We start from the raw sequence: 13,471 nt of genomic DNA on the forward strand, positions 1-13,471 counted from the left end.
TTAAAAAGGACAGTTTGTCCAACTTACTATTCCAGATCTCCAGTCAAAGAGAAGCATATAAGTAAATCAAAAGAGTTTCTTCGAAGAAAACTGCCTACTCTGAAAGGCTATTATTTCCCACTGTGGCAAAAATTTACTGTTAGCTTCACTGAATTAGGGAACCATCAGCAAAGAACATGAGCAACACTGACAAACAAGAGCATCATACCTGGAAAAAAGTGACCCACTCTTGGCAAAGTACATTGCAATCATTCAAATCCCAATAAGCAAAAGCAGGCTGCCACCAAGAAACCCAGACACAAGATGATTGCAGCAGTTGCCACAAAGGTGCACCACCCAATGCAGAGGAATGCAAGATACAAGCCTGATCGAAACACAGAGTATCCTCAACCTTAAGAAAAGAGTTGAAAACATTCTCTGTGTCCTCTGTTCTGCATTCAAATAGGACAGAAAGGTATCTTTCAAAAAGACGAGTATCTAAATGATAGGCTGATGTTAAAAACGCTTTCAAAGTGCAATAAGGTCTTACACAGAGAAAACTAAGAAGAATTTGCTAGTTTATAAGGCATCACCTTTAAAACTCAATGTAGATAGCGCTGACTTAATATTGTGACATAAGTTCACTGTCAAATAAACCAGCTGAGTGTCCAAGAGAAGGCTGTTATCCCATTACTGCTGGGGCAGATTTTTGTGTCTAGTTCAACTAGCCAAAACGGTTCAACTCCTCTGATGTCCAGAACCAGGTTTACACATACCGAGTTAAACAAGCCATCCTCCTATATGAGAACCCTATAGCACCATGTTTAGCCATGGGTGGTAGAGGACAGTCATGGACAAGTTAGGATGTAAATGGGCCTCAGACTGGGCCCAGAAATGGCCAGAGCCATAAATGCAAGACAGGCACTCTGGAGGTGCTCGGACATTAGGATTATAGTTGAAGACAATTCTATTGTAGGAGAAGAAAGCAAAAGGATAATGCAAAACATGGTATTGTGCTGCAACAATACCTGAATGAAGAGACAGTTTTCTAATTAAAAAAGCTAGTGGAAACACTTAGTCCTTTATGGTTATTATGTAGCATGTAGTACACAAAATAAGGAAAACACTCTAGTTCATGTTGTAACAAGATACAGTCTGAATAGCAAACAGCACCTAAAAGGTAGATAAAGCCCTCTTCTTAGATTGCAATTCTCTTTAATTCCAGTTGATGGGTATAGTTTTTCATATTCTGTTCTTCAGTAAAGACCTGGAGGACAGCAACAGCTTAAAGGCTAAAAACACTGTAAGAAGTTTAGCACTTAAGTTGAAATTTCCAGACTACACAGCAAGTGAAGGGGACAGAAGTAATGAAAAATTTAACACCCCACTCTTTTCCCATAGGTATTTGCAATAGCTATAGCAAAGAAGAGAGTGCATATTTCACATTAGGACAACAGCAAGACAAGTCAACATTATTTTTGCTTGTTTGCACTAGATTATGACCGTTTCATGCCAGAACGTGCTATAATATGCTTGAAGAAAAAACAGTAAGCAAGCTATTTGTAATTATTGCTCTACCATGAAATTATCCTTCAAGATACATCAGTCTAATTTTAATTTTTCAAGAATAGGAACTACTTTTGACAGCATAGTTATAAAACACGTCTACATTTTTTTAAAATAAAACAATTTTTAAAATTAAAAAAAACCCTTCAAAGATACTAGAAAGCAAAAAAGGCAAGAAAAATTATATCCTTTAAAGTGTAATCCAGTGACAGAATTACCATGACAAGCGCAGAACATCTTTTTTAAACTTACCTCTCCTCCGTTAACATACTCCATCACAAAACACAAACGATCCTTTGTCTGGAAGGAATATTTCAAGGACTTGCAAAGAAAACAGCAAAACCAAACCAATTATCATCTTGTATTAACCCAATTTCTTGCACTTAAAATGTAACAAAATTTAATTTTACCCTCTTAAGCAGATGACTGACTTGGTGAGAACTTTCAGAGTAATTAAAAGTGTAACTTCCTATCTGGAGCATGAGATGAATTAACACAAAAACGGTCACGTCTTCCCACATCTCTGCCATGTGGCCATTGATATGAAAACACCATGCTTATTATAAACAAAATACTAAATAGTTACTAAAATACACAATTTTCTACTGCATTTCTTATTGCCATAGACAGCTATTCTCACTCATTGTGTTTTATGATGTCCACTTCGACAATGCCCATGAAGACAGACATTACCATATTCTTTTTAATTTCTCCCAAATAAAATCTTAAAAGTTACCTTAACCTCCAGCCTGCTTTCATTTCCAAACCAAGGACTCTCTAGTTTCACATACTATGCAATGTTAGAAACACTGAGTGCCAAATGAATATATTTATTTATGTATCATTCAAAAATTGTAACATACGTTATTATCTTAATTAAAATTTTTGACTTAGCAATGTTGATTTGATTTGGAAAAATACCACCAAAGAAAATCTACAGATGCAGGCTTGACCTAAAAGAAACGAAATGCAGTAGAACTACACGTAACAAAATCATAAGAAGACTAATGTGACTTAAATACTGCATGTCTCTCTAAAATATTTAATATATAAAGATATAAAGATACAACTGCAGTGACATTGTTGCATGATTTGATTGGAATTACGCCTACTCCTGCTTACCTTTACACTCTAATTTAAGAAACTCTGGGGGACCTCAATTCTCTTGACTGAATTTCCAAGAATATTTTGGCCAGGCAATGTAAATACCATCCTCTGCTTTCTAAAGGGTGTGTTTATGATTTTCTAAATAGGAAAGCTTCCATGTTATACTTTGATATGTTAATATAAAAAAGAAAATAATTTTTCCCTACCTTAAAATACATGTTAATTATCTTTTGAAATCAATGAAAAGATTTTCTAATACATTCTCAAAGGAGAGGAATCAGAATTACTTTTACAGAAGAAAGTCAGCTGTAAAATTAAAACTATTAATCATAATTTGTCATGAATCTCAAAATTTTCATCATCTTTTCCATATTTTCCTTCTATGAAATATTAACCATATGAAGACAAAGACATTGAAGTAGTGGGGTTTGAGTTTTGTTGCTTGATGGCTACTTATGTTGAATAAATAGTTATTTTTATCATTTTATTGAATTCTTAATTAAGTTTTCTTGGTAAAAATTACTTACTTGACACTGTGTGAAATCAGTAACTTTTATTTTAAAAGTGTTCATACACAAAAATCACAAAAATTGCACAACAGTTACATTCTACAATTAAATTTTTTTCAGTGCAGTGAAACTTTACAAAATTATTAGAAACTTGATTTCTGAACTCTTAAATACATACTCTCATAAAGGATATCATAAGCACCAGATAGTTTGTTTACAGATCTGCTTGTTTACAGATCATAATGAGAAAGACTTCAAAATTTGTTTGTAAATTATGTTCATAACGGAATACCCGGAATACCCATCATGTTGAAAATTACCTGCTAATGTACTTAAAACTAATTCCTAATACTTACTGTTAAAAAAGGGTGTCTGGTGTTTTTCAATACTCTGCTTTCTGTAAGCGTATGAGCCACTTCATCCTGAGAAATAAAGAGCAGAAGAAGTAGGCCTGAATTAAGATATAAAATTGTTATTTAATTAATTATGAGGAAACGGTCAACACTTCTGAAAAGAGTAACCTACAGTACAGGTTTGGAAAATGAACGAACCTGAAAGAAACATGAAAAATAATTCACATTTTTTGAGAAAAGATTTTAGAGTAAATTTAAGTTTGGCAAAACACAATTTAACGTATTTTATTTGATTTTCTTTTTCTTATTTTCTTGCTATAAAAGGAAGTCTTTAACTTTCCATCCAATGCGGGGACGGAAGAAATGATAACATTGGATCTGATAGTTTAAAAATGTAGTCACCACAACTTTGCAGTTCTCGTATGAATCATCTGAACAACGTATCTACAGAGAGACTGAATCAATTTGCAAGGAATGTACACAGGTAGTAACTGACAGGCAGCTGTAAAACCTAGTCTAATCTAACCTAACGTTAAGTAAAGCCAGTTTTTTGGTTTTTAAACATTCGCTTGGTTTGGTGTTTGTTTTGTTTTTCTTTAAAACAGCGTAGCCCTACAAAACCCCTTCCTCATCCCCCTGGGCTGTCCTAAGCAGCCAGGCGAGCAGTGCTCCTCGGACCGGGCCCGACCTCCTTCCCCGAGGACACGGACCTCATCCACGGGAAGCGGGACATGTCCACACAACCCTCATTTCCAGCCACATTTTGAGAAAGGGGCAATTCGGAGAGAGACAGCGACACTCTCCTGTCCGTGAGCCTGAACAGGGAGGATTAAAATGAGCCCTGTGCCAAAGGGAGAGAAAGAAACTAACCCGGCCCCCGCGGGCGTCTGCGCCCTGGGAAGCTCCTTCTCGCTCTGGGGGGCTGCGGGGCAGGGGACACGGCGGAGGCGAGGAGGAGCCCGGAGGGGTGGCAGCGAGGCCCCAGGGGCAGGGGTACGGCCCTCACGCCACCAGGTTTGCAGAGAGCCGGGGCCGGGCAGGGACGAGGGGGCGAGGACGGCGGGAAGAGGGCTCGCCTTGCACTGCAATGGCGAGCAGCTCCTAAGGACCAGGGAGAAAAGCAGGGCATTTAGGAGGTTCATATCATGTATACACGGCCATTCTATGCAATTCTACCAGTAGTACATGCCGGGAATACCCCTCCCCAGGCTGCCAGGGGCTGGACCTAAAAAGCCTGAGAGCCACTGAGCTGGTTTAGCCATTTTCTGTAGCACTAAGCTGCCGCTGAGTATAATACAGAATTGAAGACTAACTTAGTGCAACCTGAACGTCAACCATAATCCTGCAGAAGTAAATATATTTAGTCAGAGTATACTTTATTATTGCTGCAAACAATACCAATACAACATTATTGTACTGCACATGCTTATCAGACTATGCTCTGAAGAGAAGGTATTATTAAACTAGAAAGTAAACACGGATGTCAGGAGTTTTAAATTAGACTTTAAAAATTGTCAAAATAGGAAGTTAAACAACAACAGCAGAGTTAGTGGTAATAAATGATGATGCCATTTAGTGGCATAGGAGTGCAACACTGAGTGTGTACACTACAACCACGTACTGAGGGAAAAACAAAAAACACTTCAAGGAGAAAAGCAAGCCTAAAGTTTTACTTATTTATTTATTTTTGAACCTCAGTGGTTCACCACATATGGGGCATAAAAAGCTGGCAATGGCCAGTTTTTCTGGCATTGCCTCAGAAGTTTGCAATACTGGTAGCAATTTCCTGGTAAGTGTAATATTAATCTGTCATGAAAATCTAGGATCAACAGATTTAGTCTGAACTGGGCAGATGCTATACAGCCTTCTAGATACAGCTGTCAATGCACCACTTTTCGGCTTCATATTATGCTGTTACAGGTATGACCGTCTATAGTGTATATTATATCACATTATAGGCCGAGTTGGGACTGCAGATCTATTCTACCTAGTGATTGTATCCTTAGCAGTGAACTTCAGAGTTAAATGTTATTGATAAATCCCCACGGCATACTTGCACACTGACTGGGCTAGACAGCTAAGTTCAGACTCAATCTGCTTTTGCTTTTAGTTTGGGGTGGAGTGGAAAAACTGGTATTTGGTGACTACAGGGAAAACAACATGATCACTCTACTTGTGAAGATCTAAGCACAGTCTCTTTTTTATTCTTTCATCAGTTTCTTATCAATATACAATCATACTATAGAAAACTTAGAAGGACTCCCTTCAAAACAAAATTCCAGTTCTGAGGCAGCCAAATTTAAAAGACCGAGGTGCTCCTATTTTCATCACGGGATGAAAGGCATGTTTCCTCACACACTTAATCTTCTTGTTAGTCTACAAATAGGCAGAAAAAGAGACCCTGGTCTGCTTCAGGGAGTGCCAGGTTCTGTCCAATCCATCAGCTTTCTGTTTTCAGGTAAACAGATCAATGAACAGTTGCATCCCTGATCTCTTCAAAATTTATCTGGCTTTATACATACTTCTGTGAACAAGAATTTCGCTCAACAGAGAGAGACAAAGTTATCTGAGAATCAGTTTTAACCCTTCTAAAAATTGAGTGATATTGTAGCAGCCAGCAAACTAAAAGAAAAACCCTAAAATTAAAAAATGTGGGTTTTATTTTATTGATACAAAGAAACAAGCTGAAACGCTCTGAAGGCTGGAAGGGTATAACTGAGCAGCAGCAGAACAGGAGCAGTCAGACATAAGACTCCCCTGAGGACCCCTGGGTGCCACAGGTGAGCAGAGCACTGAGGAAGGATGTCAGGCTGGGGACTGGGCCACAGCATGCAGCAAACAGACTCTGAGACCCACAGGGCAACCCACAGAGATTGTTGCCATTTATGAAGTCTTACAAGGAGGGCCACCGAGATGCTCCTTCCCAGATGCAGAATCAGGAGAACGCAGCAGCAATACCCTCTTTTCTTTCTGCATCTCCTGATTATGAAGAAGAAAAGGGCACTTTTGCTGTTAGTCCAAATCGTATACATGCCAACCAGCCTGCCAGTGCACATGAGACAGCTGCTAAGGGCACGCAGAACTCACAGGTCAGTCTCTTCTCTGCTGAAGACATAAATTTAAGTCTCTCTCCCTGCACCAGGGCTGGTTTTAATGAAACTCAAGGAAATATAATTGGTTTTGAGGTTTCTACTCCTCTATCAAATTTAAGCAAAGCTGATCAACACATTCAAAAGTTATTAGAAAGTGAGTGACAGATAGACAAATGAACATAGAGATAGACTGCAAAACTCTGTAAGCCCTGTTTTCATAGGCCAATAGTAAAATTAGAAAAATCTGAAGGATATTTTAAAATAAAATATAAGTAAACCACGTTAGTTCCCATCCACATTTAGTTTTTACAAATACTGGTATTGTTAGCCTCAAGCATTCAAAATTCTCAGTCAGATCCACATCCCTCAAAAACCTCCTTACTTAATAATTGGGATTATTTTTAATTGCATCTCATGGTGATAAGGGCATGTAGGTTCCTTGCTCTCAACTTGTTCTGTGCAAGTGGGATTCAAAACTTTAGAATTGCTAGAAACAAAGCTCAGAGTAGATGATCTTAAAGTTTAAGCTTAGTAAAATTATGACCAAGCACAAGAGCTAGTTACACTAAACTGACCAAGTTTAAGTGAGTGGACAATGTCAGTTTAAACCATCAGCTTCAGACTTTTCTTGTTCCTCAAAAACTGAAAAAAATAAATTGTTAGTCCCATGCACAGCCATCTTATCTAATAACAGGAACAGAGCACAGGCCCATTAAATTAATTGCATTTATCTGAATAAACCTGCACTTGACTTAGAAAAAATTTTTGAGGTACGTAATATACCCTGCGATGCACTTTTTCTTGTTTTAAACTTGGATTGCACCATCTTCCTTGCCCAGTGAACTCTCTCCAATGCTTTAGCACATTCTAGATTATAAGACACTGGAAAAAGGCATGCAAAATGGGTATACTTTTTTGTACTCTTGTTTTCTGAAGATACACACATATTTCTATCAAACTTACTTACCATCAAAAATCAAATACACTTTATTTATTAGATATTGATTATTCCATTCAAAAAAAAGACCCAATATTAAAATTATAACCTTCCTTACCTTTGCAATAATGACTTCTTTTTTCAAAATCTTCATAGCATAGTATTTCCCACTAGCCTTCTCTCGGACCAGGATAACTTTGCCAAACGTGCCTTTGCCCAGTAGTTTTAAATAGTCAAAATCATTCATTGTCTATAAGGAACAAAGAACAAGGATCAGCAAGACTTATGCTATCCAGTTCCAATATGAACACAAGTGTGTCCGCATATAACCAAATGCTGTTACCAATATGACATGAACAGTTTACAAAAATAGGTACACTTCTATGATTAAGTTCATAATAGTTAACTGTATCCTTAAACCACTAGGATATATTGTTCGATACTATTATCATAGTTTTCTAAAGTCAAGTACTGCACAGTATACTACACACACACTTATTTTTACAAAGCACACACAGAACAAAGTCTTAGTCTATACCAGCATTTCATGAATGCTCCGCATCTAAGAAAGCTCATCAACTCATGTATTACCAGGGACACAAGAATATGGCATATCAGTAGGTTTTGCATAACACCAACCACTGCACTGATGGCTTTTTTGAAACATACATGATCCTCACTGCAATATTATACCAGTAAGACTCTACAACAGTCTTTGCATTAGAGGTGGACTTTTAAAAATTTGAATACAGATTACAATTACACATTTCTTACATTAATCAGGCTCTGAAAAGGAAGAGGTGGCAAGTTTTCCTCTTTCATGTGACTGCATTATAGTGACCATTCAAGCATCTAGTATCACCCTAGTTTTGCAGGTTAAATGTAGTACATCCAAGAGCCAGTTCCACCAACAGACAATCTGAGTCCAGTAGGTTTATCAGCTCAACTGGAGTGTCACACACCGCAAGAATACGACCAGACAATCTCTGATCCCAAAGCAGTTTAGCCACTTTCATGAGCACAAAGCTCGAGTCAATAATCATCTTAGTTCTGCAAGTTCATTTCACAGCCAGTTCAGAAGCATCAACCCTATGGTCTATGCATTAGATGCAAAGATGAGGATGTAGAAAAAACAGCACAATACTGCGAATGCAGCAACTGCACAGGGCCACCTTGGATTGAGAGCAGGGTTTTTTTGGCCAACTCAGGGCCAATCGCTGGCTTCCACTGCGTGTTTCCACAGCACTTCTTTCAGCGCACTGTGTTACTGGCTCGCTTGCAGCACCACATAACCACACACAGACCGTTAAGGCACCCAGGAACCTTGAGGAAAGCAGTTTAAAAGCTCTGAAAGACAACACACTTACCTATTCTTGTTATAGTACTGTCCTGCAGTATCAATAACCTTCCTTCCTTTGTGAATAATACACCTCAAAACATTTATAAAGAGCAGTTATACTCCAAGTCTCAGTTTTGCTAAGTTAAATATATTTAATCCTGTTATGTGTGAGGAAAAGATTGTGCCTTATCTTTCATCTTCCTAGTGCCTCTATCACTAGTTGCAGCCTCAGGCAGTTTTCTTGAATACTGGCGTTCCAGATAGATAAACTTCTACTTGTGTCCTCCACAATGGAATTAGTACTTTCCTCATCCCTACCAGAAACACCTCTAACAGCGCCTACATCTCTCACACACATTCCAAGTGTAGAGCTATTGGGCTCTACTCTCCCCGGTGTGCAATCACAAATAGCAGCAGCAAAATATATTCTCTCTTGTGAGAAAGAATAAAGGGCAAAATTTCCTTCTGGAATTATTTATTCCTTTAAGCTCAAGTGCATGATACTATTACTGTGGATCTGAAGTTGCTGTCGACAAACTGTGAAAATAATTTATGCAATTGCTCACTCAGAGTCAGTCTGAAATCTGCTCACATAAGGCATAGAATTCAAGTTCCATCAACCACTTTAATGCTGTAATTCCTTAGCTTTTAAGTGTTCGACCTGCAACTTAAAAGCTGCAAAAGGTCTCCAACAGACTAGTTAAGGTAACACCTGGATAGCTGGATATTTCAAAGCTTTATTAAAGAAAAGATGCTTTTCATATATCAATTTTCTAGCGGTATCAGGAGGAATTAAATCTTTTTCCCATGTAATGGTTGATTGGTAGCTTCTAAGCAAACTAACCTTGGTGAATTCCATTCTTTGCTCACATGTAAACATACTTACACATTTTGCAATGACAGATCTTGTTTTGCTGCCAAAACCACCTCACATCAGGAAGAACAAAACTGCATTTATCCCAGTAAGAAATATGAGTAACAGAAATTTCAAAGGCTTAGTATACTTTTTACCTAAAGCAAATCCACACAAGTGAGTGTAAAGTTAAAGTTGATGGACCACAGACAAATCCTTAAATGGTCTACTTTTCCAAAAACTAGTATAATCTGTTACAACTAGTGATGCATGTTGTAGTATGTAAAGTTGTGACCCAAACAATATGTGGCTATTAGTACTTAATCAACTAAAGGTAAGACTTCTCAAATATCACAGTCAGTACCTTGGAAAGTCAGGTTATCTACTTTGATAGTTCTATGATAACCATCAAGCAAAAACAACTACCTTTGTGCTAAAGCACTGAAAATTGACAAAACACATGAAAAATCCAAAATGGATTCAAAACACAATTCAGGCAGAAGGTGAGTAATTCAGGGCAGAATCCTCCCTATCTTCAGTCATAAGCTATCTCATTCCCCAATAAAGAATGGCCAACAGCTTTATTGATAAAGAATACTGAGTTAGTGACTGTAACAACTTATCACTTCTAACAGCAAAAAAATTATGGGATCATAAGCAGCCTCAAAGGGGTAACTTTTTCCCATACTTCTGATCTTTTAAAGGCTGGACTTAGAGAAGGACCATCAGAGTCTGAATAAAGCCAGCTCAGAACAGCAGCCCTTTGCCTACACACGGAAGGAGGATCTTGGCTCGACTGATCACAGACATGGGTTTGATGGTAAGGGCAGCAAGCCAGTCAAATCAAAAGGCTCATTCGCCCAAAATTTCATTACATAATGTTCATCAAAGCAGTCATGAATCTAGCTGCAAGCTCAGTGAAAACAAGTTAAAAAAATATATGTATATTTATAAGAGGAAGGTAATAGGTTTGCAAGATTTTGAGCCGTGGCTTAACAGCAGGTTATGGCAGTAGTGCTAGTTCTAAGAATAAAGTCTCCTGATGCTCTCATTCCTCAGAAGCTCAGCAGAAGGCTTAGAGATGATACGCAGTGCAGGGTAACTCAAAAAGTCTGCCAAAGAACACAAGACCTTGGGAGATAAAAACACAGATGTCATAGCTAAGGGTGTACTGAAAACTGATGGAAAAATGGAAATATTTCCTAAACCTGAGGGATGTTGGTAAGCAAGTTTGGAGGCTCCCATAAGATTGGATTCTTTCTCCTGGATGATTTTGCCACCTTTTTCATTCCTACTGAACTCTGAGGATTGAATCTTTTTCCTCATTACATTACTTTTTGGTTTCCTCTGAAAAATCTATTCTTTACTCATCCTGCACCCTGCAGAACAAATTTGTAAAGAAAGGAAAAAGCAATGAAGCTACAGGAAAGTGCTCTAACCAAAGAACTGTATGATGTTCAGCCTTCTGTAAAGCCTATTTAATCCCCTATGGATGATCTGTTCAAAAGAATACACCCTACTACAGGTACTGAAAATTCCTACCAGGGAATGAATTTTTAAAAATTCCTGACTTGCACCAAGATTATACCACTTGGAATTTTAATCTGACTTCATCAGGAGGAAACTCTACTTACAAGGAACAATACAGCAAGAAATAAAAGCAGTTTGCTAAGAATTTCTAGTGCTCCAAATTTTAGTGACGCTATTACTGTAAAACTTAAGTGGCACATTGATACCATTACAAAAAATTGCAAAAACAACCGAAGTACTTTTGGTTCTTCCAGCTAATCTGGGCAGGGACGTTACTGTCATGTCTGTTCAAATCAAGTTCCACATCCTAAATAGTTTCTTCGTAAACCTTTTGCTACCTTTTTAGAGAAGAACAGGCCCACTCCTCTCTGTCTCGTTTCTTAATCTGATTATGCTCTTCTACTCATATGTATACCATCTGGTGCATGCACAAGCAAAATTCACTGGGCTTAGATGTAAAATCAGGTGACAAAACAAGCTTGTAGGACACATTGTGCAAAAAATCCCTGAAATGAAAAGAAATTCAATACCAAAAAAAGGCAATAAAAATGCATTGTCATTATAACTGAAATGGTTCTGATTATATTAACAACTACAAAAGCTTAAACAGAAGCTTTTCAGAAACATTTCTACAAAACAGGAACAGTTATAAAAAAATATATTTTTCCCAATTTCAATTAACACAGAGGGAGTGACAACTCCCTGTCATTATGGTTACTTAATATTTTTGATTCCAAAAACTTCTGAGAACCTTTCTCTGAAGTCTTCCAACAGTCAGAAATCTGCAGTGGGATTTTGAGTTTTGGCCAAAAAAAAAGAATCCTTGCAGTCATCAGTATGCTCTTCACTGGCTACAAAAACTCCGTTCCGCTCTATTATTAGGTGTTGAATATCCCCATTTTTCATTTCACCTTTGTTTTGTAGAGTTTGCTTTTGGCTTGTTGCCAAAGCCATTAAATATTCTGCAGCACTGCACAGGCACTGTCCCAGCATCTTATTTCAGCATTTCTTAAAGCGTAAGCGGCAAGACAAAAACAAAACTGATCCTCCTTCTCCTCCTGTTCCCACAACCCCTTTTGCTGTATGGGAAAATGCACTGCACTGTGAACAAGGAAAGCATACATTCCAGATACACTACTTATATTAGACAGCATTAATTTTGACACCTTGAAAATGCTTGTTGTTATGCAGTGGTTTTGTGCTCCACTAAGAGGCTTGGAACAGTGCTCAGATCTTTAATAGAGCAAACCCAAATCCCTTCCACATAAGCGCACCGCCTCTCAGAAAGACTGACACATCTCGAACGCTGCCTCTGTCTTCCTGTCACTTATCATATTTCACCCTGGAGCACAATCATTAAACATCTATGCCACAAGGCTAAAAGTTCAATGTCAACCTGACAAGGTACGATGAGAGTATTGTTACAGCTGTATATAGTTTTTACCTTTTTCTATAACAGAAAAAGGTTAGAAAATTGCATACAATGAAACAACATGAAAGAACTATATTTGCACTGCAAATCCAAGTTCTCAAAAGTTAGGACATGATAGAACTAAGATTTCCTATGACACCTTTGTTATATTCATAAGGGTATAGTTTTCAGCCACTGATTTTTCTATGATTCTTGCTTCATATAGTGCAACGAACAAAACATGCTCTATGAGTAAAGGCATTTCGTTCGCTATTTCTTTGCTATTTCTTTTTCTCTTTACGTTCGCTATTTCTTTTTATTGTTCATCATTCAAAGGCATTCAGCCACATTAGCTATAAGACTATTTTGCTCTGGCAGCAGACTTCCACTTAGTTTTCTACAGGTTTCACTTCTAGCTAGAAAGAATGAAGCCAGTCCTATAGAAACAGGTTATTATTTCTCATGCAATTTCAATGCATTTCTTGAGTCATGTCAATCCTGTATAGTAAATGAGACACATCTGTTTGAATGATCTATTCTTCAAGAGCAGTCCATACTTACAGAAATACAGGACAAAATGGAAACAGAAAATAATAAACAAATTTTTGTGTGGTGCTGCATCTTTAAAACATGCTCTTAGTTGTGTGTATCCTATTGACTCCGGAGATACAACTATAAGTATGGTATACCCAACAATGTACATATTCCTACTTACACCAAAAGCTGTGAAGGACTGCAAAAAAATAAAACACTGTTTTCTCTTACTTCATTGAAAACTAAAGCAGAGTTATTTTC

The 13,471-nt window shown here is 37.7% G+C and overlaps 1 protein-coding gene across 3 annotated transcripts in view; it reads right to left on the reverse strand.

Moving 5' to 3' along the window:
- The window catches only part of AKT3 (AKT serine/threonine kinase 3), a 158,558-nt gene that overhangs the window by 47,197 nt on the left and 97,890 nt on the right, over positions 1-13,471 (reverse strand). For all 3 annotated transcript variants that reach the window (XM_072856485.1, XM_072856486.1, XM_072856488.1), the window contains exons 6-8: positions 7,662-7,793; positions 3,518-3,583; positions 1,798-1,866 (exon numbers count right to left, since the gene is read on the reverse strand). In XM_072856485.1, coding sequence (XP_072712586.1) covers positions 1,798-1,866; positions 3,518-3,583; positions 7,662-7,793 — 267 coding nt within the window. The remainder of the gene's footprint in view (positions 1-1,797; positions 1,867-3,517; positions 3,584-7,661; positions 7,794-13,471) is intronic.

Source organism: Ciconia boyciana, chromosome 3 (assembly GCF_034638445.1).
Source record: "Ciconia boyciana chromosome 3, ASM3463844v1, whole genome shotgun sequence".
In the NCBI taxonomy this organism is placed as follows: Eukaryota; Metazoa; Chordata; class Aves; order Ciconiiformes; family Ciconiidae; genus Ciconia; species Ciconia boyciana.